Source organism: Pangasianodon hypophthalmus, chromosome 9, assembly GCF_027358585.1.
Source record: "Pangasianodon hypophthalmus isolate fPanHyp1 chromosome 9, fPanHyp1.pri, whole genome shotgun sequence".
NCBI lineage: Eukaryota > Metazoa > Chordata > Actinopteri > Siluriformes > Pangasiidae > Pangasianodon > Pangasianodon hypophthalmus.
This window is the reverse complement of record NC_069718.1, coordinates 25,108,346-25,132,801: the sequence shown is the minus strand read 5'-3', so window position 1 is coordinate 25,132,801 and position 24,456 is coordinate 25,108,346. Positions and strand designations below refer to the sequence as shown.

The window sequence follows — 24,456 nt, the reverse complement described above, 5'->3', positions numbered from 1 at the left end:
GACGTAACACGCCACGGCTAGCGGCCAATGAGTGCCGCGGCTCCTCTTCACCCTCCCAGAGAAGACAAGGAGCTATAAAAGGAGCTTGCGGCCACTCTACGGGGAGGAAGGTCAGGGAAGGCTGGTATGCTGCTAATGTTTCTCTCTGTCTACCTTTCAGACGCCAACATAAGCGAGGAAGAAGAGGCTTTGCTGCTTTGTGACCCCACCTCTGCATAAGCCAGCCTGCTGCCTCCACTGCCAGTTTGCTGCGCCTCGTCCGAGACCTCACTACTTTCACCAAGCCTCACTCTCTGCATGCTTCTCCTCCTCCTTCACTTCTCCCTTCACAAAGAAATCAATAAAGAGCACGTTTCCCTGCACGTTCTGCCTTTGTGTGTGTGTCTGTGTAGCCAATGTGGTCACAAGTTGTCACATTGGAAGCTGTTCTTCAGAAGTTCCTGCAAGCCACCCTACAGCAGCAGGCCCTAACCCAAGAGCTAGCACGGGGTCTGCATGTAACCACTCAAGAGCTCCTGGAATGGAGGAAGAGAAACAGTGCTGCAACAGTCCCCCTCCCCAGCCCCTGCCGAGAGGCCCAGCACCTCCTCACGAAACTCTCGCCAGAGGACGACGTCGAGGCCAATTAGCGCGAACAGTGGCCAAAGGAGGACTGGGCCCAGGCCCTCATGCCTTTCCTCACTGGGGAGGCCCAGCAGGCCTACCATGCTCTGACACCAGAGGAGGCGGAAGAGTACGACACCGATGGAGCTACGACCCCAAGGCCACCCCACGCAGTCAGATGGACTCTCTGCTGAGGATAGCAAAGTGCTGACTGCAACCCAACCGCTTCACAGCTATGCTTCCTCTGAGCTCTGCCGCCGGAAGAGAGGAAGGCCTTGGGTATCCAGGGTGCCTGAACTCCCAGGGAGATGATGGAGGCCCTGGAAAGGGCGGTGGCCACCCTGGACATTGGCAGGGACGAGCATTGAGAGTTTTCCCGAGGGCTATCAGCATGAAGACTAGAAATGACACCAACAGGGGAGGGGAGACCCAGCCAGAGTTGCTCCGCTGTCGGGACGCCATCAAACGCTGGACCTGGAGAGAGAGAGAGAGAGAGAGAGAGAGAGAGAGGGAAAACAGAGAGAAAACAAGAGGACAAAGCAATACACATTTAATCCCACACCTATAGAGGAGGTTAGACTACAACACCCACTAATCCCATACTCACAAAATCACTTTTCCACATGATCCATCCATACCTGTGTCACATGATCATCGTCCGAGATGTTGTGGCATACAACATCAGGAGAGACTCTAAACTTGGACTCCATGAAGCTTGCCTGAAGCTTCTGGGGTAGTTCGGGGCTCCCACTGTAATAAAGTGAAACTCAATGCCAGTGGCATTGAAGAGGATGCCTCCGCCACCAACAAGTCTAGTCCTTCTTGTTACTAATTTGAATGCCATAAATACCCTTAAAATGTACTTCAATTAGCTATTGTATTTAATTAGTAATAACTTATTGTAGAAAAACTATTTTAGACATTTTGACCTTGAACCCCTTGACCATCTGCTAGTGACAATGATAATTCCATGTAAATCCTACAGTCAACCATTCATTCTTGAGATATTGCACTAACAAAAATCTTGGAGTGACAACCTGAAAAAGTAATGCCTCCACGACTTAGTGGATGGAGCCTGCCCCTGCTGTGTCTGCTTTTGCTTGTCTTTCCCCAGATCCATCGGAGTGTGCCTTGGTCCACCAAGGAGAGGAGCTCACGCCAGCCCAGAGCCAGAAATTGTCTGAGCTGGTGGACCAGTTTTCAGACATCTTCTCCTCCACCCCTGGCTTTATGCAACCCGACGGGAGCATCCGGCTGTGTAACGACTTCCGGAAAGTAAACCAGGTCTCCGAGCTCAACGGTTACCCCCTCCCTAGGGTCGACAACTTAGTGGAGCAACTCAGGAGGGCCCGGTTCATCTCTACCCTAGACCTAAAGAAGGGCTATTGGCAGGTAGCCCTAAGTCCTGACGCCAAGCCTAAGACAGCATTTTCCACCGCTGGGGGCCATTGGCAGTATCGGGTCCTCCCCTTCGGGCTGCACGGGGTGCCAGCCACGTTCCAGCGCCTCATGGACATCGTCCTGCGGCCCCACCGTCAGTATGCTGTGGCTTATATTGATGGCATCGTAATCCACTCCACCACCTTGGTAGACCACCTACGTCACCTTAGGGAGGTCCTCAGAGAACTCCGGAAGTCAGGGCTCACCGCCAACCCCAAATAGTGTCACCTGGGGCTCATGGAGGCACAGTACCTGGGGTATAGATTTGGTCATGGACTTCTTATGCCTCAGGAGAAGAAGATAGAGGGTGTGAAGGAATACCCCCACCCTACCACCAAAAATCAGGTACATGCCTTCCTGGGGTTAGCGGGTTATTACCGACGTTTTGTGCCCAACTTCTCCTCGATTGCCTCTCCCCTCTCAGATTTAACCAGGAGTCAGGAAGCGGAACAGGCCTTCGAAAACCTGAAGACGGCACTTACAAGCTCCCCCATGCTTTGAAACCCCGACTTCATCATCCCCTTCTTGGTCCAAACAGATGCCTCTCAGACAGGACTAGGGGCCGTCCTGTCACAGATCTTCAATGGGGAGGAGCACCCGGTCCTTTACGTGAGCCAAAAACTGACCCCCACAGAAAGGAAGTATGCAGCAGTGGAGAGAGAGGCCCTGGCCATCAAATGGGCGGTGGAGGAGCTAAAATACTGAGCTAAATACTCACCAGCAGGCCCTTCACCCTTATCACGGACCACGTGCCCCTCCAATGGATGGCCAAGGCCAAAGACACCAACACCCGGGTAACCCGCTGGTTCCTCTCCCTGCAGGATTATCAGTTCACAGTACAACATCGAGCGGGGGCTCAGCATGGCAACGCGGATGTGGCCCATCCCTCGCCGACAGCCCGCGCACATAAAACATCGCCCTCCCGGAGAAGACAAAGAGCTATAGAAGGAGCTCGCGGTCACTCTACAGGAAGGAAGGTCAGGGAAAGCTGGTATGCTGCTAATGTTTCTCTCTGTCTACCTTTCAGATGCCGACATAAGTGAGGAAGAAGAGCCCCACCGCTTCATAAGCCAGCCTGCTGCCTCCCTCTCGTCTCGCCATTGCGCTGCCACTGCCAGTTTGCCATGCCTCGTCCAATACCTCACTACTTTCACCAAGCCTCACTCTCTGCATGCTTCTCCTCCTCCTTCACTCCTCCCTTCACGAAGAAATCAATAAAGAGCACATTTCCCTGCAGGAAATTCTCATTCTACCCTCTTCTTACCTAGAACCACTGTATAGAGCTGCAACTGGGGGTTCCTCCTACTGTACCTTTCACAGCAGCAGAATGGTTCTCTTATCTCTATGTCTGTGCATGTCTAACAGCAGCAGCAGCAGCAGAAGCAATAGCAGCGTAGCAGATCTAGTCCTCCAAGACCAAACCTACCTACACTTCATTTCCATCAATAAAAACTGTTAAATTCATTGCGAGAGTTGTCATGACTGAAATGTACTTTTAGATTTTAGCTTTGATTTTAGAGCTTTGATAGGTTGTGTAGAGGTTTGATAGAGTTTGTAGAGGTTTGTAGAGGTTTGATATGGTGTGTAGATGATTGATAGGGGTTGTAGAGGTTTGTAAAGGTTTGATAGGGTTTGTAGAGGTTTGATAGGGTGTGTAGATGTTTGATAGGGGTTGTAGAGGTTTGTAAAGGTTTGATAGGGTTTGTAGAGGTTTGATAGTGTGTGTAGAGGTTTGATTGGGTGTGTAGAGGCTTGATAGGCTTTGTAGAGGTTTGATAGGGTTTGTAGAGGTTTGTTAGGGTTTGTAGAGGTTTGATAGGGTTTGTAGAGGCTTCATAGGGTGTGTAGAAGTTTGATAGGGTGTGTAGAGGCTTTGTAGAGGTTTGATAGGGTTTGTAGAGATTTGATAGGGTTTGTAGAGGTTTGATAGTGTTTGTAGAGGTTTGATAGGGTTTGTAGAGGTTTGTAGAGGTTTGATAGGGTTTATAGAGGTTTCATAGGGTGTGTAGATGTTTGATAGGGTTTGTAGAGGTTTGATAGGGCTTGTAGAGGTTTGATAGGGTTTGTAGAGGTTTGATAGGGTGTGTAGTGGTTTGATAGAGTTTGTAGAGGTTTGTCGAGGTTTGTAGAGGTTTGATAGGGTTTGTAGAGGTTTGATAGGGTGTGTAGAAGATGGATAGGGTTTGTAGAGGTTTGATAGGGTGTGTAGAGGTTTGATAGCATTTGTAGAGGTTTGATAGGGGTTGTAGAGGTTTGTAGAGGTTTGATATGGTGTGTAGATTTTTGATAGGGTTTGTAGAGGTTTGATAGGGTGTGTACAGGTTTGTAGAGGTTTGATAGAGTTTGTAGAGGTTTGATAGTGTGTGTAGAGGTTTGATAGGGTTTGTAGAGGTTTGTTCGGGGGGCTAGAGGTTTGATAGTGTTTGCAGAGGTTTGATAGGGTGGGTAGAGGTTTGATAGAGTTTGTAGAGGTTTGTAGAGGTTTGATAGGGTTTGTAGAGGTTTGTAGAGGTTTGATAGGGTGTGTAGAGGTTTGATAGGGTGTGTAGAGGTTTGTAGAGGTTTGATAGTGTGTGTAGAGGTTTGATAGTGTTTGTAGATGTTTGATAGGGTGTGTAGATGTTTGATAGGTTTTGTAGAGGTTACATAGGGTTTGTAGAGTTTTGATAGGGTGTGTAGAGCTTTGACAGGGTTTTGTAGAGATTTGATAGTGTTTGTAGATGTTTGTAGAGGTTTGATAGGGTTTGTAGAGGTTTGATAGGGTGTGTAGAGGTTTGATAGGGTTTGTAAAGGTTTGATAGGGTGTGTAGAGAGTTGATAGGGTTTGTAGAGGTTTGATAGGGGTTGTAGAGGTTTGATAGGGTTTGTAGAGGTTTGATAGTGTTTGTAGAGGTTTGATAGTGTTTGTAGAGGTTTGATAGGATGTGTAGAGGTTTGATAGGGTTTGTAAAGGTTTGTAGAGGATTGATAGGGTTTGTTTAGGTTGGATAGGGGTTGAAGAGGTTTGATAAGGTGTGTAGATTTTTGATAGGGTTTGTAGAGGTTTGTAGAGGTTTGATAGGGGTTGTAGAGGTTGATACGGGTTGTAGAGGTTTGTAGAGGTTTGATAGGGTGTGTAGATGTTTGATAGGGTTTGTAGAGGTTTGATAGGGTGTGTAGAGGTTTGTAGAGGTTTGATAGGGATTGAAGAGGTTTGATAGGGTTTGTAGACGTTTGTAGAGGTTCATAGATGTTAGATAGGGTTTGTATAGATTTGATAGGGTGTGCAGAGGTTTGATAGAGTTTGTAGAGGTTTGTAGAGGTTTGATAGGGTGTGCAGAGGTTTGATAGGGTTTGTAGAGGTTTTTAGAAGTTTGTAGAGGTTTGATAGGGTGTGTAGAGGTTTGATAGGATGTGTAGAGGTTTGTAGAGGTTTGATAGGCTGTGTAGAGGTTTGTTAGGTTGTCTAGAGGTTTGATAGGGTTTGTAGAGGTGTGATAGGGTTTGTAGAGGATTAATAGGGTGTGTAGAGGTTTGATAGGGTGTGTAGAGGTTTGATAGGATGTGTAGAGGTTTGTAGAGGTTTGATAGGAGGCTGTGTAGAGGTTTGATAGGGTTTGTAGAGGTTTGATAGGGCATGTAGAGGTTTGTCGAGGTTTGATAGGGTTTGTAGAGGTATGATAGGGTGTGTAAATTTGCTAGCTAGCTGACATTATCCATCATTGTAATCAAAGTAATATAACTAGTCAGTCACTAATGTAAGGTAAAAATAAAAAATATTTTTTGCAAATAAAGAAAACACTGCTCTCCTTGATTTTCATCTAGCTCTGACACCTGCAGTAAGTTACTGATCTGAATGGAGAAGTGCTCTTTTATACTCTGCTCATTCTGTCAGTACAGTTTGTTTAAAAACTAGTGACTGACTAACCTTACCCAACTACTTCAAGTGTTAGCTAAGGTCATACATCAAACAAAAATTGTTATGAAATTTAGCTTGTTTTAGCTGCCTTGCTTTATGCCATCACTTTGTTCACTTGGGTTGGTTTTCTAGTTATAATAGCAGTACAACAAGCTAGCTTAGACAAAAGAATGAAAATAAGAAAAATACCAGAAACACTGCAGGGAACTCTCTGCTGAGGCTTTGATACAGAACTTTCAAGAGCTTTAGGTGTTGGAAAGTGTGCACATTCACGAGGCTCAACTGTCATGTCCAAAGCTATCAATCATCTCATCAACCACGCCCTTTTATTTATCACCAAAAAAAAAACAAAACTATAAAACACATTCGTTGTAAGGAAATATATTGGGGAATATATCAAGGTCAACTAAACTTGTAAAAAATGACAGAACACTATTCTCAAAAGCAATTTTGTGGAGCTGAAACTTAAATTGCAAATCTGGGTCTTTTCCCATTCACTAACATGAGAATGAAGAAACTGATGTCACTTCCTCAAAATCACAAGTTACTTAATGAAAGAATACATTATTTTAAAAGGGAAATTACATTTTAAATGTAAATTGAAAGAGTTGACAAATAATTGTACCTATACATACCTATGTTTAATCATTTCTAATATTAAATAATACACAAATATGAGGAAATATATTGTGAGTGAATCAGGGCAAGTTTGGTTACACAATAACTGGTCAAGTTATTGAACTTTTATAATTATTCTTGGATTTTATTACCATTTATTACCATATAATTATTCTTGGATTTTTTCTATTGAGTTTAGCTGGACATCCTGGGGGACATTAAAAGAATTGCTTGATTTTGAAATGACTATTAGCTCATCAAAAACATTGCTGTTAATAATAATTTATAACATATATTTAAAAACTAGAGGTTTTAAACATTTTGAAAATGATAAAGTTTGCTGAAGACACTAATTTCATAATAATGATCCATGTAGTCTCTTTGCTTGTAAAAACAAATGATTACTAGGTTTCTGAGCTACATTGCTACTTTGAAAAGACAAGAAAACAATCTGAGCCATTTCTTTATTTAAAGAATTGTATATTTGAACATCAATATACCATATCTATTACACTTTCATGCACTGCAAAATGTTTTTTTTATATCTTATTGATCACAAACATAATATAGACTCAAGCCTAAATAAAATATTGCTTCTCTAGTGGTTGATTTGGCACAGGATGAAACTGAGTACTGTGTACAATGGAAACCTCAAATGCTGCACTGAGATAGTTGACTTACGCTAGTCGTGTAGGCTACATTAAGAAAACTTGAACCTGGTTAGTTGAATACGATTTCTTACCATGTTTTTGAACAGAGACTTGCCTTCAGACAAGGAATATGTAGCAGAATTAGGTAATGAGAGAAGTTTATAGTGTTTTGCCTTTATCTGAATGTGAATGTTAACTGGCTTTCTGCTGAATGAGAGAAATTTTATTGCCAAACTCCTCATAGTAGTCAGTAACAGTTGGAGGCAGGACGTCTTTTTTTTGTTTTTTTTTTTACAAATCTCTCTAGACAGAATGCATAAAAAACCCAGCAAAGACTTCCAACAAGTTATTAATAATGCTCGGAATAAATTTCCAAAGTGCAGGCAAACATAGGGCACAGGACGAATGTGGAAAATAAAAGCAAATATCAAATATAATCCATGTTTAATGCATTCACATTCCACCGCAATACTAAACAGAGCTTGTCTCTGTTTCTAGCTGTCTGTACTGCCATTGCAGAAAGGCTCTGATGGACAGGAATGTAACTGCAATTTAACAAGAATTTATTTTTACACTCTTTGAACTACTGCAATCTCACAAAGAAATTAAAAGTCTGTCCATCATACATACATGTGTGTTCTATTGCTTTTTACTGAGCATAAAAATATAAAACCACACAGAACACCGAATAATAATGATGATAATAATAATAATAATAATAATAATAATAATAATTTGTAGGTATTAGAATGTGGCTGCACTAATTCCTAACACAACTGAACGAATGACTACGACGCAGCATTGACTGGCGCTCATTCAGGTCAGCCACCCTGTTATAACTGCTACAAATGAAGACAGATTTAACCTGGATAAAAGGACCTGGGAATTAAAGCAGAGACAGGCAGAGTTTCAGTCTTTCCTTTACAATCTGCTCTGTGGCTCTGGCTGTGCAACTGCTTTAAAAAGATAGCGGTTTCCTGAATAACGACGACCTCTTGACCTTTTAGAAGTCTTTATGGTTGGGTCACGGAGACAGTAGGCACCATGCAGGCGGGAATGGGAGGGCAGAAATCAGATTAGGTCCTCCGCAGCGGGTGCCACATGGAGACGGGTTTGCGCAGAGTTGCCAGCATTTGGTTCCAGTGAGTGATGCCCATACCGCTTGCCTCTGGCCCGATGATCACATGACCTACATTTTCACCACGCCCATCTTCTGTGTTTTCAGCCACTGTGACTCTTAGAGAGAGGTCCTGTACATAGAACGCAGGCATTACACAAACAGTCAAGAAAAAAACAGCTGGAAATAAAAACAATAAAAACCAGATAGTGAGTTATGCAGCAAACTGATGTACACAATATAGCGTAATTAAAACAAAAACAAAAAACAAGATTATAAATTCAGATACATGTCAAACATCTTTGACTGGATAAAGTTTTTAATCATAGCTGTATTTTCTGTCTTTGTAAAGAAATTGCACAGATTGTAATGTAGGGCTTTCTTTCATCTTTCTCAAGGTTGAGGCATGCTGCGTTGCCCTGACACTAACCTTAATATCTGACATGAAGGATTCCCAAAACAAGCAGGGCTCCATGGTATATAAATCTCAAATATGTGATGGAAGTAAAAAGTCAGTAATATTGATATCACTTAATAACATTCATCTGAAGAATGTTTAGCAGGAGGGATGATATTTGTCCTTTATTTGCATCTCCCTTGAAATTGAGCCCTGAGCTCCTTACAGACAGACAGCACTATTTTTAGTGTATCTAACTCTTAGCCCTAACATATTAATAATCTGTGCTAAGTGTGATATTTTACCTGAAGCACAGCGGCAGGCACAGAGAAGATCATAGCTTCATTGAAGATAGGGTTAGTATCATCTCTCTTTATGGAGGTTTTCTTCTTACTGATCTTCCTGCCGTCTTGGAGGAGGTACACCTTCACAAACGGATCTGTTCGAATCCACAGTGGGCATTATGTTAGAAAAGCAGGACAGGAAGGAGTGCAGTCAGGAAAGTGAGAGTAAAAACCATGCTCACCTGCGGTGGTTTTGCCGTTAGTCCAGACCAGGTTCTTCGCTTTAGCCACCACCACAGTTAGGCGCTCTGCAGTGGGTAGGTAACTGAGTGAGAGCAGTATCTCTCCAACAGCATCCACAGCCTGTAGAACCAATACACAACCAAGTCACAACCCACAATACACAAAAACATTACTCTGGAGCTGCGGTGTGGGTGTGGCTGAGCATTTGAGCTTCAAATGCAAACTCATTAATCAGGCATTTGTTACGTCCTACATCCGGAGCAAGATCTGGAGATATGTTAATGCAGAGAGCAACAATGCTGTGCTGTGCAAGTCAGACGTGTGCCCTGGGAGCCGGCTGTTTTTACTCGCATGCAAGAGGGAGAGATACAAAGCTTGCAAGACATTATATATTTCCATTTACTTTTAATATAACTCCATTAAAAGTCTTAAACTACAAATGGACATGGATCAGGTACCTTAGGTTTGCAGATTAAGCCCATTTTACACTGCAGCAACACTGCATGCTTTTCATTTTACACCAACTGCTGATCTGATGTGGAGTATTATTTTCTGTGTTTTAATTCACAAGTTTAGTAAATATAATGTGCAAAACACTGTGGCAGTTATAACTTTGACTACATTTTAATTTTAACCAATGTACAATAGTGCTAAAGGCTGAAATATTGCTCTGACACTTGACTGCAGTACGAACAAAATATTCATTTTCTTCCATCTCGTAGAGGTTAACCGTATATCTGTTCATTGTGGTTTTGTGGTTGTTCAAGTGGTTGGTGTGAAAAGAATAGAAACTTCAATTTATATAGCTAAATTAGGTAAGTGATGTGACTAATGTCATAAGATCATGAAGAAGTGCCAATTGTGAAGTGTTCATACCTATCTGGGGTGCAAAAGCACAAAAAGAAATAAGTTGAAGAGGAGAAATGGACCCAAAACACTGGCAAGAAAGTAAAGTTACTCAATAAGATTTAGTCGATTTTTTTTCTTGCTTTCTGGTTTCCACATGTTCCATCTAGCTAGTATTCAGAGTAAGACGTGTTAGGCTAACACATGTTAAGTTACTAGCTTGTTACTTCTAGCTATGACAACAGAATCCTGTTGACTCATTCAAGATAATGAAGTAATAATTATTTCAAGTAAATGACATTAGTGTTTGTTTACAAACTTTTTTACTAGGATAAATCAATATCAAAATGTTTCTGGAGTTGCTGTTATGAAATATAATGCTGAAGTGTGGACTTGAAGGCTGTCTGAATCTCAGTCTTAATGACTACTGCTACTGCTTATATGACAGCATCAGATGTAATTCCTAAAACCTGTAAAAACATTACTGAGTGATGAAGCATGCTGATGAATGTCAACACCTTATTAATGTCCTGGAGATACAGCCAAGCATCGAAAGGCCTTATGGACAGGTCCAGATCAGACAGTTTGAGCTCAGCCTGTCCTGCACTGATGTTCCTTTCGTCCAAGTCTACTCCAAATGCTGAGAAACGCAGGCTGTACTCCTCCACAGCTGCTGCTTCCAGTGGAATAGAGAAACGCTCATCAAACAACACGGTGAAGGCGTTGCTCTGAATCTGCAGGAGAGAACACATTGTTTAGCTGTGGCGAAGTTCCTACATAAATAAAGAGAGAAAATTACTCTCATAAAAATGGGAGCGCTACCCTGTGATTAAGAATTTCATTTCCTCAAAAGTATTTCCTTCTAATAATTATATGCAGGTAAACAGCCATTTATTGCAATACTGTATGACTGCTTAATTTCTGGTGTATTTCATTATATATCTTGATTGAACACCGTAAAAAACAATGCTTAACATGTCATTTGCATCACTGCAAGTCATATTTTCATATTTTCATAAGATTATTAAACCTATATCTAGACTTTTCATTTCAAGCTTTAACATTTCTTTCAAAAGACAATTTTGTTTCTTTCTAGAAAAAAAATAATTAAAATTAGCAAAAGAATATCTGCCAATAGAACAAGATCATTTCAAGCTTGTCTAGAAAGATAATTTCACTTGCTAAGATGTCACTTTTCTGCAGTGATGTTATGCTTTTTCTTTTAAATGTACCTGCACTGATTACATACAATGCAATATATGACTTAGCAAGTAAAAGCATCTTGAATCAAAGATATCTAGTAGATTGCAGTAAACCAAATATAAGATTATTAATCCTATTTATAGACATTTTTTTTACTCATTTCAAGCTTTAAATTTTCTTATTCCATTGGCAGATAATTTTGCCTCTTCATAGAAATAAATGCTAAAAATTATCTGCCAATAGAACAAGACTATTCTAATCTGAAAATTTTTTTTTGGCATTTTATAATTTTATGATAGGAATTACTAGATAAATTTCAATATATTCAAGGTATTTCCACTTGCTAAGATGTCATTTTTGCCATGTTTGAGGAACAGTTGAGGATGGTGTTAATAGACACACCTTGGCACAATGAGGATTTCCAAATTCCAAGAATTTAGTACGACTGAAAGCAAGCTAAACGGAGGGCATTTTGTGTCAGCAGTGGGAAAGGCATCAGCGCTGCTCTCAGCTCTTTAGAACAACACCAATGCTGAGAAAGGCTGAAGTCAGAGACCTTTTTCCACATCATCAGAAAGAGTTGCGCCTGTAACACTAACCGCCTGCTCAGCTGACATGTGAAATGTGATTAAAAATCTGACGGTGGAAGTGTTTGGGGGAATAGCAGCAGTGCTTGAACACCTCCATAGTGCTGAACATGAAGAGAAGGCCATGCTCAAACTATTGTTTTCAAGAACATCAGGAACATTATGTTGATAGTTCAAAAAAAAAAAAGAATTCCAGAAACTGAAATATTCATTTGAGATGATTATTCTTTACGTTTGCATTTGCTCATTTAGCCAACGCTTTTATCCAAACTGAGACAGGACATTCCTGAGCACTTGACCCAAAAGTAGCTCATTTCCTAATTACTTCACTTCTTTTACAGAAATGCAGTGCAAATGTTTAAGAAAGAAAATGTGAACGTAAAAAAATGTTACATTTTTACAATGCCTCTTTGCAAAACTGAGCTTGCATCCACATTTCATCAGCATCCAGTACAAAACCATCAGTTCAGAGTTTTCTAACACACTGCGACATGTTCGCATCCATATTTATGTGCTAAGAAGAAGAGCACACAGCCCTTTCGCTTTGGAACCATGCTGAGCAGCTGTGCTGATATCAGCGCTCTTTCTCTTTCTGTCTTTCTTTTATTCTTTCCTTCTTTCTCTCTCTGACACTGCTGGCTGAATGTGGTAGTTTAAACAGCATGATAATCCTCGGTATATATACTCTAATGCAGCGCTACTGAGGCGCTTTAGAACCTAGAGAGACACAAGTCACTGATGATCAGAGCATCTGGGCTAGGTTTTGATTATTCCAATGGTCGTGTGTTGGATGTATCACAAATTAATTACATTTTCACTCATTCCATCCACAGTGAGAAGAAATATCGTGCTTCCAGGACCACAGTGAAGCGTACATGATAATACAGGGGCTCTGTAAGGCATGAGTGATTTACTACAGTTTCACCACCCAAGTTATAAGGAAATGTACAGTTTAATACCCTTTTTTCTGAGAGTGTCAAAAAAACTAAGTTGGTAAGACTGTGCAAATGACTTGCTCTTGCTGTTTTCTCACCCGTGTGACGCCCACATTGATTTCATCAGGTAACAGCGTGACAGTGATGTAGCAGCCGGGAAAATTCTCCTCCTCCCTCTCCAGCAGGTCCTTGGCCTGATGCAGGGTGACATGTAATAGTGAGGTTCGTGCCTCAAGCTCTAGCGTCACCTCCAGCTGGCCCACGGTGACGTCATGGCCAAACGTTTGGGCAATAGATGAGATGGAGCACAGCGAGTCAACCGAGGCGGAGCGTTTCATCTCCAGCTCCCGGCTCATCAGCTCCAGAGGGCCAAGTTCGCGAAAGCCGTCAGGAGTGTCAGCCAGCTGCAGGCTGGGCTTACGGCTTGCTGATGATGCTCTTCGGTGGTTAGAAGCTGCAACACACTATAAAATAGACCATATATTCCCAAACCAGGAAGGTTCATGGCAGGTTTTTACAGGCAGAATCATTGCACACAATAAACAAATGAAACCTATTACCTTCTGCCTGACTTCAGAGTAAGAGTTGCCATATTTCTCCTGCAGGTAGCGGTAATTGAAGTTAGGGTATGGTGAGGGAGCAGGGAAAGAGCCAGACCTCCATAGCTTCCACAGATTTACTCCTACTATGCCAAGCAGAATCAGAAACCCCAGCAGGTACACACCCTCCTCCCAGGCAGGAGGATTGCGGATCACTGACACACAGACACACACACACACACACACACACACATACAAATCCTCTATCAGAAACACAACACATCAGTAAGTACATAAGTACCTCTCTACCTGTTTCTTTTTCTCTTACCGCTGACATGGTAGTCAGAGATGTCCCGGCTATGTGAAGAGGACATGGTCCCACTGCCTGGAAAGAGAATGAAGAACAGGAAAATGAGGAGTTAAGGAGTTAATGTTCTTGTGGGTCTATAGTTATGAACAGAGAAGAGAATACCATCTGAATGCTCAGCTTGGTTTCTGAGAAGGACAGGGGTACCAAGAGACAAGCGTATGAATATCACTTCTAAACAAATCCCAAAAATCATTATGAGAATCCTAATTTTTAGGGTGAATGTGCAGTTCTCTCATATTAACAGCCTAAACACTCAGAATGTATAGTGTAATATTTAGAGGAATGAATTGGGGAAATGGGTTTGTCAGTATGTTTACAAATGAGAAAGAAAGACAAGAAGAGAGAGACAGAGACACCACCCTTTGACTTGCAGAGAGGCAGGAACATTACATCATATTTCATCTCCACTTTTCATGGTTTTCACTTTTTCTAGTTTGACATCTAAATAACCAATGGAAAGCTGATAAATCACTCCATTTATTTAACAAGTATGTCATTTGGCTGCCAGGAATATCCGTCAATACCGTGCTTCTCCATTCCGCTGCAGTGTTCTCTGAGGGAAAAAACGGAAAATGTTCCCAGAACCTGCAAGCTGATTGGCTTTCGACTTGATGTTTACATGAACAAGGTATATAAATTATTAAAAGTCATTAAAAATTTATTTAAATGATTGAACTTTATTTATGGACTTATTATTCACAATGTAATGTAATAAGAGTAATAGTCTATTTATAAAAAATGATGATTTGTACTTTTTTTATAGCCTGTTTGAATTTAAATTATTTTTCTCCAACACTGCTCCTGGGGACGCACAAATCCATTTTAAAGTCTTTCCTCAGACACAAAGCAAAATCTCTGTGTTTGGCAATGAATGATCATGCAGTCTTTTTATACAGCTCAGGTGTGTTTGCATGAAAGAGTTTTGAGTTACTGGAGATAATGGGCTGCACGAGGTCACTATTTGTTCACCGTGTATAGACGGCACACGTATCCCAGGTGCACTGTCGTGGTTAATGTCCCAGCCATATTTGGTAAAACTGACATTGAAAAATTGGTGCACATGAGGTCCAGGGAATAGCCACCACTTAATGCAATAACGTGTTGCAAATTAACATCTAGACAGGCTGGTCGTGGTAAAACTGCTGTAAAGTGTCTTCCTAGCACATAGGTTTCGTTTACCCATGGGTATGTGATTTACAGTTCAACCAAAACCTAGAGAAGAGTCAATTTGCTCATTTACACATTTCAATTATTAGCATGACAATAAAAAAGTAGTAACACTAGTCTCTGCTATGTCAAAATGTATATTCATAGGGACAGGAATATAAAAGAATAGAAAGAGATACCTGTGATTTAACATTACTCATTAAAATCCATCATAAGGACTCCATATGTCCATGTTTGCTGTCTGCAATACACATTTTAAATATAAATGCATTTTAAATATAAAAATGTACACTGATGATCTTAAGAAGATAGTTTTTCTATTTATAAACTGGAATTTGTTGAAATTTTTAGAGTTTCTTGTGTTCCTGAAAAACTGGATTTTTCATCAGACATCAACGATGTAAGTGTAAAGCCAAGTCAAACTGCTACTGCAGCACAGTGACAGCAACTTAGACCTCACACATACTCAATACTCTCTGTCTCTCTCTCTCTCTCTCTCTCTCTCTCTCTGTTTCTTTCTCTCTCATACTCTCTCTGACTCTCTCACTCTATCTCTCTCATTCTCTGTCTCTTTGTCTTGTTCTCTCTCTCTGTTTCAGTTTCAGTTTTCATATGCTTTATTGGCATGACAGATAATTGTACATTTGTATTGCCAAAGCAGGAACAAAGGAAGGGTAGTGTAAAAACAGAAGAAATAAAATAAAAAGACAAAACAAAAAATATATAATGCTAATAGATTAAAATAAACAAAACAAAAAAGTGCAAACAATGTACATAAATTAAGGACAATATAAAAGCACTATATACAGAATAATTGAAAACAAAGAAGGATAAAATGAGTTAAATTACAGAATAAAAGTGAATTTACTAATAAAGGTAAGAAAAAATATAAAACAATATTAATAACAGAGAGCAATCATAACAATTAGAAGAGACACAAGGGCAAGGCAGATCACTTGCTGTCCCTCATACTGTGGCAGGCTGAGACGTATTGTGCTGCTAATATACAGCCGTCTTTATCTTCTCCTAGTAGGAAGGGGAGTTTTTCACTGTCTGATAGATTGGCAAATGTTTGACGTGTGTGTTTAATTTTGTCTCTCTCTATTTCTCTGTCTCTGTCTCTCTCTGTCTCCTTCTCTCTCTGTCTCTCTCTCCCTCCCCCTTCTAATCACTAGCCAATCATGGGCATCTTTGAGCAAATGTATGCAGAAGAGGGCAGATAGTTCTTTTTCCTCTGAGTGTGTTACACTGCCCTGTGATATAGCATGAACTGGCTTCAAGTGTCTTGGAGGAAGGCAGCTACTCTTTATGATAGGACTCTTTAGGAGAGGGCTGTCTGTTGGTTGGGAATTGGCCAAGACTATATTAGGGAGAAAATGGGAAAAAAAGCAATGAGCTTGAGAGCCAGAAAAAGAAATTACTCTACTATCTCTCTTTTATATCCACCTCAACAAAGAGTGGAGACAAAACAACACAAGGAAAGCTGTGTTCTTGTATATTCTGTTTCCATAATCTAATTCTACTTGAGATAAATTAATATGAATACCTCTGTTTATGTTTCTAGCCCTCGTCTGGTTTCACAAAGAACAATAATGCATGCCTGGTAGGATACATGCACAATCCACTCCAAATGATAATAATGTGATAATATATTAAACTGTACTTGATGTTGGTGAGATTATCAAGTGTGAAACCAGAGTGAATTTCAGAGACGTCAGGGGTTCACTGACATTACAACACTAATCATGTATATTAGAGCATAATACCACCTTAGAGAAAGGGGTACCTAACTGTACCTTTCCTTGTTGCCGGGATGGTACCTTCAAGCAGCAGGACAATATGGGCTCTTGTTAGGGAGTTAGGGTCAGAGCTCAGGGGTCAGCCATGATACAGCACCCCTGCCTTGCTCAGGGGCCCAACAGTGGCAGCAAGGAGGTGTTGGGGCTTGAACCCCTGACCTTCTGATCATTTATGTAGCTTAAATCATGGTCAAAGGTACACTATATCTACGTACAAGGTGACAGAGACATACGAAAGGTACAAAAGATGAAGGTATCCCCAGCAACAAGGTAGTTTAATACAATTTTTTTTTTTTTACCACAAGTCCATAAAATTTATCTCACCAAAGTGCCATATACCTAATTCAGAACTCATTACACTGACTTCACATATGTTCTTAAGAAGAAAAGTGGATAAGAAGACAAAGAAATTGCTCCTATTGTGGTCTCTCTTATGTCTACTTGTACTGATGCTGTCTAAGAATTCTTCTCAGTCCTCCTTTTTAATACAAAATAGTTCACTGATGCAGATTGTTAGAGAATTTACTCTTTTCAAAATACCAGAGCACTATAAATACCCGAGAGCTCGATATTAATTCGCAGCAGTGAATTAATTTAGTAGAGCATCTATATTATAGTTAGGAATAGGTCAGATACTGCCACATCTATTTAGAGAAATTAATACTGACATCAAGGCCAAGCGCCATGCAACAAAGAGGCGTATCAGAGAGCTACAATTATCAAGAGAATTTGAAGGTTGCCAGGCTCATAACTGGCTACAAAGTTCTCCTTTATTAAGTTCTCCTTTATTATTTTTCTCTATATGTGTACCCTTCCATGCTGACACGTTATCTATATTATCCATACACAATTACCTACTTTATCTTGCCACAGTAGTTTTTTATAAGACACAGTTTATTACCTTAATGCTTAAAGTACTGTATGAGCATTTGTATAGTGTCTAGCTTGTTGGTTAAGACTGAACTTGGGAAAAACAGAGTAACCATCAAGTACTCAAGACTTGGAATGCAAATTCTTCCTAAAATTGCACACTGATGGTGCATACTTGGATGTATCTAGAATAATAGTTTAATATAAACACGTTTTGGCTGTCATATCAGAAGATCACACTCACACAGGTCATCCAATTGAGCAACTGAATAACAATATCTCTGACTGAGACCAGCACTCAAATAAAAAGAAAGACTGCATTTAAAACTCGAGTATTATGAAACCCTAACTGAATCAAACCCTCCTTCTGTGCACACTGGTGAAACCTGCTATGAATAGACTGCAGAAGTGACGCTGACGATGAGCGCTGCATATGACTGTGTGATACTGTGAAAATGTACTTGCGTTTTTGCTCGTGTGTGAATCAGAGAGAGGAAGAGCTGTGAAAATGTGTGCAAGGGAGGGGCGCAAATGAGAGTCTGAAAGAACGTACATAAAAGCCTGTGTTAATGAACTCTGGAGTAGAATCTGTAAGATCATATGTCAAAATGATCCGATTAGAATGTCAGGTCTTCAGCAGTACAATAAAATATCCACATACTGAACCTTTGCACCATAAAGTGGTTTCTAATGGCTCTCTTAAGAATTTCTGCTTAATATCCTGAATTATTAGCCATAATTATTCCTTCTCCCACCATGATAATTCACTAATTTAGAAACAGCTGAATTACATACAATTGTATGCAAAAGTTTGGGCACCCCAGGCCAAATTACACATTTTGTTGCTCTCTGAATGTACAGTTACTTTATATTTCATACTGATATTGAATAAATAGTAACTGTGGCATGTGCAAAGTTTGAACATCCTAAATCAGGACTTAGTAACACCACCTTTGGCAGAGATAGCATGCAAACGCTTTTTGTCGCTATCTTTCTGTTCATGTTTAACGAATTTTCACCAACATTTCCTTGTAGAACGCTTCTAATTCTGAGATATTCTTGAGCCGTCTTGCATGCGCAACATGTTTAAGATCGACCCACAGATTTTCAGTGATGTTCAGGTCAGGGGACTGTGAGGGCCAATCTAAAAGCTTCAGCTTGTGTTTTTTGAAGTAGTTCATGGTGAATTTTGAAGTAGGTTTTGGATTATTATCCTGTTGTAGCAGCCAGCCTCTTTTCAGCTTTAGTTTTGTGACTGATTTTCTTCCAGAACTTGCTGATGAATGTTGAATGTTGTTAGCTAGACAACAGCTAGTCATTTTATCTATCTAAGCAAATTAAGGTGTCTTCTAACATGAAAAAGTTGAGTCTATATTCAACAGTACATAAAAAAATAAAAAGTAAATAAAATTAAAATAGAGAAATACCAGAAGCTAGGTAGTTCTCTTCAGCTAGTTATAATGTTTGCTAGCTTTAGTTGCGTATCCTGTTGCTAATCTGTAACAATGCCCTAACATTGGCTATTTTTAAATTTATGACATGATAACAATGATGAAGACATGCACATGGAATAATGTCTGCATGACAGAAGTCTGTTTAATGTAAAGAGGCATGGAGGGAGCTAAAAAGTCTTCAAATTAGCAATATATAGTTGATATAGTTGACACCCTTTTTAGAATCTTGATGAAACACGCCTGTAATTTGAAGTTGTTTTGGTCATTCAGGGTTTAAATAAGACACTTACAGCTGCATGTGCAAAAATAAGATCGTCAAAGTCTTGAAGATTTAAACAGGATTACAGTTTATAGTTTAGTGTCCATATAGCTGTTGTAGAAGTGACATTAATTCAAATAATTGTTATTGAGTAACACTGATTGCTATAAACTACAACTGAGCATTGTATTGTTTTAATGTAATTTATCACACATATTTATTCTATATATTCCTATTATGAATGTAATGTAATGTAATGTAATGGTGAAGCTAATGGAATAAAGACCAAATCTTTATTCTGTTTTTGTTAAATGATTGTCTTCCTGCACTGTTAATAAAGAGTTATTGGACAATGGGTAACATTATTATTATTATTATTATTATTATTATTATTAGTGGTAGTAGTAGTAAATGAACTATATAGTTCTGTTAGTTCTGTTCTGAGGATCCATTTAGAAATTTCTGGATCCATATATGACATAAGCCACATCCACAATAAACTTTCAGAAGTCTATTTTCTGCAAATGTGGGTGTGTGAAGATCATAAGAATGGAGATGAAGCCAAACACAGATGCAATCTGACTCAATCATGCAAAGAGTGCTGGGGAAAGTTACTTCCTGGAGAAGCAGATTTCCCCAGCATAATGATATCATTCGCCTCTTATGTGAGTCTGATAATATAACAGATGCACTGTGTGTTTGAACTGTGTATTTTTACTACCCAAAGCTACAACGCCAGGCTTTCCACTTGCTATTTTGAATAAAAAGTGCATCCAGTCAGCTGTGAAAATCACTCCAGCTGGAAAACCACAGTACAGGAGAAAAACACATTAACAAGGGTAATTTTTAAAAATACTATTTTAATGTTTTGGCCACATCAGCATTTTTAGTCTGTTTCCCAAATTCTTCTGTCCACAATGAAACACTGAAATGACAGAAAACAGCACGGCAGGTGTCTGATCCATGACCTTGTGTATTTTGAAGCATTTTGAACATGTTTACTTGGACACCCCTGAGTCACTTACAGTACTACACAAAGTGGACAAACATGGAATTAAAGTAGCACATACTGTACATAAAATGACCTCATTATAAGTTCTGGCATCTTGGAATTGTGGAAATCATATGATTCATCCACATTTGGAGAGTGGTGTTGGTGGTCTAAAATGTTTTTTTTTTTTACTGTGAATGGAGCAGCAGCCCTGATAAGATGAGTTGTAAAATGTACCCATGTTAATGTGGAATAGGCCACAGTAATTCGTTCTTGCCAATAAAGTGCCTTCAAATGCTGATGAATCTGAATTTAATGGAGAGAGACAGATGCAGGTTGCCCCTGCTGAGGGAAAAAAAATGAAAATGTGTACTTCCCTATATTGGTCATCCATTCTAAAACAGCAGTGATCAATAATAATGGGCCTACATTAGTTCTGCGAGAAAAGCAAGAGAAGCTGATGGGGGGAGTACTCTGCACTGTCAGCTCATTCCAGCGTAGGAGCAAAGCTAGTGTGCATTTACTAATAAATCAACTTTCCTTTTAATCTCTGGAATGAGTCATGATAACATTAACTGCATCGTGGCCAAGTACACACACTCCATCACAGCACTGTGGCAGAGTATTGGCACGCAGCAAGCACACACACACACACAGGGTTCTGGCTGAGCAGGCACACACATGCATCGTGACCAAGTGGTGGCCAAAGACACTTTCAAATTATGAGACACTGATTCTCTGATATGAAATACAAAGAGCTGTGGCATTCTTAATAGCAACCTCCCCTGACAAAACACTTTCTCCCTCACGCTCTCTCTGCCAGACTCTGCAATGATGCCTGGGAGATGAGGATAAAGATTTCAGTTGCACCCACTCACAGCAGATGGACACCCAAATCAATCCCAATGACAAAAGCAGTTCATCTGTCCCATTCTGGTCATCTGAGAAATAGACTAGATGTGTCTCTGTAGTGTTTTTGTCTGAGGTATCTGGCACAGCCTCTGGAATACAGCGTGTTAAAAGACAACTGTTTGATTGTGTGTAGGCGTTAAATAATGAGCTGGCTCAAGACCCTACCCCCTTTACACCACAAACAATAATGATGCACTGGGCACAAAGCACAGGCACACAGAATGATGGTGACCATGACAACCTTGTGAATATAACTCTGTCATCAGGGGAGAGATGGGTTAATTAAAAAAAAATTACACAGCCGTGTAAATATTCCACTCAAAGTCAACATACACACAGAGTCTAGGACTGGATATCAGCCTTGTGAGACTGTAGAGAACCTACTGGTGCGTCCGGAAACAGGAAGCCTGTGATAGTTGGCCTGAGCTCTCTGTACCTCTGACTGAAAACAAAACATCACAGCATAATGTGCAATTACGCAATAACACATGAGTAAGAGTGTGTGCATGAGCAGTGGTCATGAAAGCTTTATAAATTATGCATAGAGCACAGTTTCTTTTTTCATGAGAAACCTTTGCTCATTCTCTCTCTCTCTCTCTCTCTCTCTCTCTCACTCTGTGTGTGTGTGTGTGTGTGTGTGTGGTGCTGAATGGACAGTTGCTTTAGGTAAAGTGTGAAGGTTCCTGCTAAGACCCTACAGAAAGGAACAGCAATCCCAGTTCACAGCCACAATCTACAATATGGCACAAACCCTTTTTTAAATAATCACACACAAGTGTATATGTGTGTGTACTATATATATGTATAATGCAAAGAAGCTGGATACCATGTACACAGTATACACACACACACAAACACATACAAACACACGTATATGTATACATATACGTGTGTTTGTGTGTGTTTGTGTGTGTGTGTGTATACTGTGTACATGGTATCCAGCTTCTTTGCATTATATATATATATATATATATATATATATATATATATATATATATATATATATATATGTATGTATGTATGTATGTATGTATAATGCAAAGAAGCTGGATACCATGTACCTAGTATATACTTTATGCACACACACACACACACACGCGCGCGTATATATGTGTTTGTATATGTGTGTGCACTATATATATGTATAATGCAAAGAAGCTGGATACCATGTACACAGTATACACACACACACACACACACACACATATGTGTACTATATATATGTATAATGCAAAGAAGCTGGATACCATGTACACAGTATACACACACACACACACACACACACACACACACATATGTGTACTATATATATGTATAATGCAAAGAAGCTGGATGCCATGTACACAGTATACATACACACACACACACACACACACACACACACACGGTATCATATACTGTGTACTATATATATGTATAATGCAAAGAAGCTGGATGCCATGTACACAGTATATACTTTATGTACACACACACACACGCACACACACACCCCTATACGGACAGCATGTCTGCACGCGCGCAGTGAGCCCGTGTACTCCCGGAGTAGTAAACATGCATTGTCTGTGAGCAGGCAGTGTGAGGAATGGCGGGTTTTAAAGCCTACCTTAGAGGACTTGGTTTTCGGTGTAAGGGGATGAGGGACTCCGCTCTCCCTCCTCTGCCTCTCACGCTCCTCTCTCCATACGCATCAGCTGCGTTGAACCACCAAACCAAACGCATTAACGGGTTGCCTTGGGCTCAGACTGACAGCATCCTCAGCTTCAAGAGCGCATCCTGGACGCTGGTGTGACCGGTGGGCTTCGGCAGAGGCATCCTCTCCAAGAACAGAGAGAGAGAGAGAGAGAGAGAGAGAGAGAATGCAGGAGTCCCACCCCTGCAGTGTAACTTCCAGTGCTCCGCCACAACACACTGCCGCAATCATGCTTTATTCTTCATCACTCTATTAATGTAACACAATCATAAAGTTCACATCCCACCGAATTCTTATTTTCTTCCCTTTCCACTGTTTTGTTTCTCACAAGCAACACGCAACAGTCAGACATCTGCAATACGCACATCTGTACTTGCACGCACAGGAAAGACCAGCTATTTAAGCAGTATTGCTTAAAAATAGGACTGTTTTTATTTTTATTATTATTATTTTTCTGAAACTGTATGTTCAAATAAACACAGCCCCTCCTTTCAGTGTTGCCTCCCAAGCAACGCCCACAAAACATGCACCATAGCTACTGACCACACATATATTTCCTTGTACTGATTGGCTAGGTGGTCAGGGTCATCACTGAACATCACATGCATCCTTTTTTTCACTGCTGCTCGCAAAAGCATGGGTTAAACATCATGAACATCATGAAAAATGAAATCAAATATTTCCATTCATGGTGACATTTAATTGAGAAAAAAATTCAGAGAGCACATTAGATTATTTTTGCCAGCAAATTTTTTTTGCAAGGTTTCCCCTGAGAGGATCAGGAGAGAAAGAAGAAACTTTTCACAGATGCCTGTTGCTTAAAATCAGAGTTTGAAGAACACAGTTGTATAGAATGTCTTTGTATGATGTAGCATTACAATTTCCCTTCGCTAAGAGTAACCACGAGGCTGAAACCTGTTCCAGCATGACAATGCCCCTGTGCACAAAGCGAGCTCCATGAAGACATGGTGTGTGAAGGTTGGAGTGGAAGAACTTGAGTGTCCTGCACAGAGCCCTGACCTCAACCCCACTGAACACCTTTGGGATGAACTGGAACACCGACTGAACCCCAGACCTCCTCACCAACATCAGTGCCTGATCTCACTAATGCTCTTGTAGCTGAATGAACACAAATCCCCACAGCCACGCTCCAACATCTAGTGGAAAGCTTCCCAGAAGAGTGGAGCTCATTATAACAGCAAAGAGGAGAGCAACTCCATGTTAATGATGGTCAGTGTACACATACCTTCGATCATATAGTCTATATAGCACCTAAAACTAACTTTTGACTAGCTGGATAGCAAACATAAAACAGTATTCAGCCTGCAGTTTACCCTTAAGGATTTACTGAGCTTAAAAATCCAAGTGTGTGTTGGAAAAAGCTGCATTGTTGTGCACACACAGCAGATATACAGATGCTAGAACAGATGCCACGTCAAAACTGTTGTTCATGGTAACTGACTATAGACTATAGATACAGTAGATAGAAGGCCATAGATGCCTTGTTTCCTGTACAGGGTACCCACATCTCAGTTGTTTTCAGCTATGGTCATTAGGACCGCACAGCAACTCCTGAACTGTGAC

The 24,456-nt window shown here is 40.4% G+C and overlaps 1 protein-coding gene across 1 annotated transcript; it reads right to left on the bottom strand.

Annotated features, from left to right (window-relative positions):
* Positions 1-7,018: 7,018 nt before the first annotated feature.
* Positions 7,019-23,298, bottom strand: syt12 (synaptotagmin XII). Its single transcript, XM_026920062.3, has 8 exons — positions 22,786-23,298; positions 13,689-13,745; positions 13,382-13,575; positions 12,920-13,285; positions 10,615-10,830; positions 9,250-9,370; positions 9,029-9,162; positions 7,019-8,459 (listed from the first exon to the last, which is right to left on the bottom strand). Exons 2-8 carry the CDS (start codon positions 13,732-13,734, stop codon positions 8,286-8,288), a joined length of 1,251 nt encoding a protein of 416 aa, XP_026775863.1. The 5' UTR covers positions 13,735-13,745; positions 22,786-23,298; the 3' UTR covers positions 7,019-8,285.
* Positions 23,299-24,456: the final 1,158 nt, after the last annotated feature.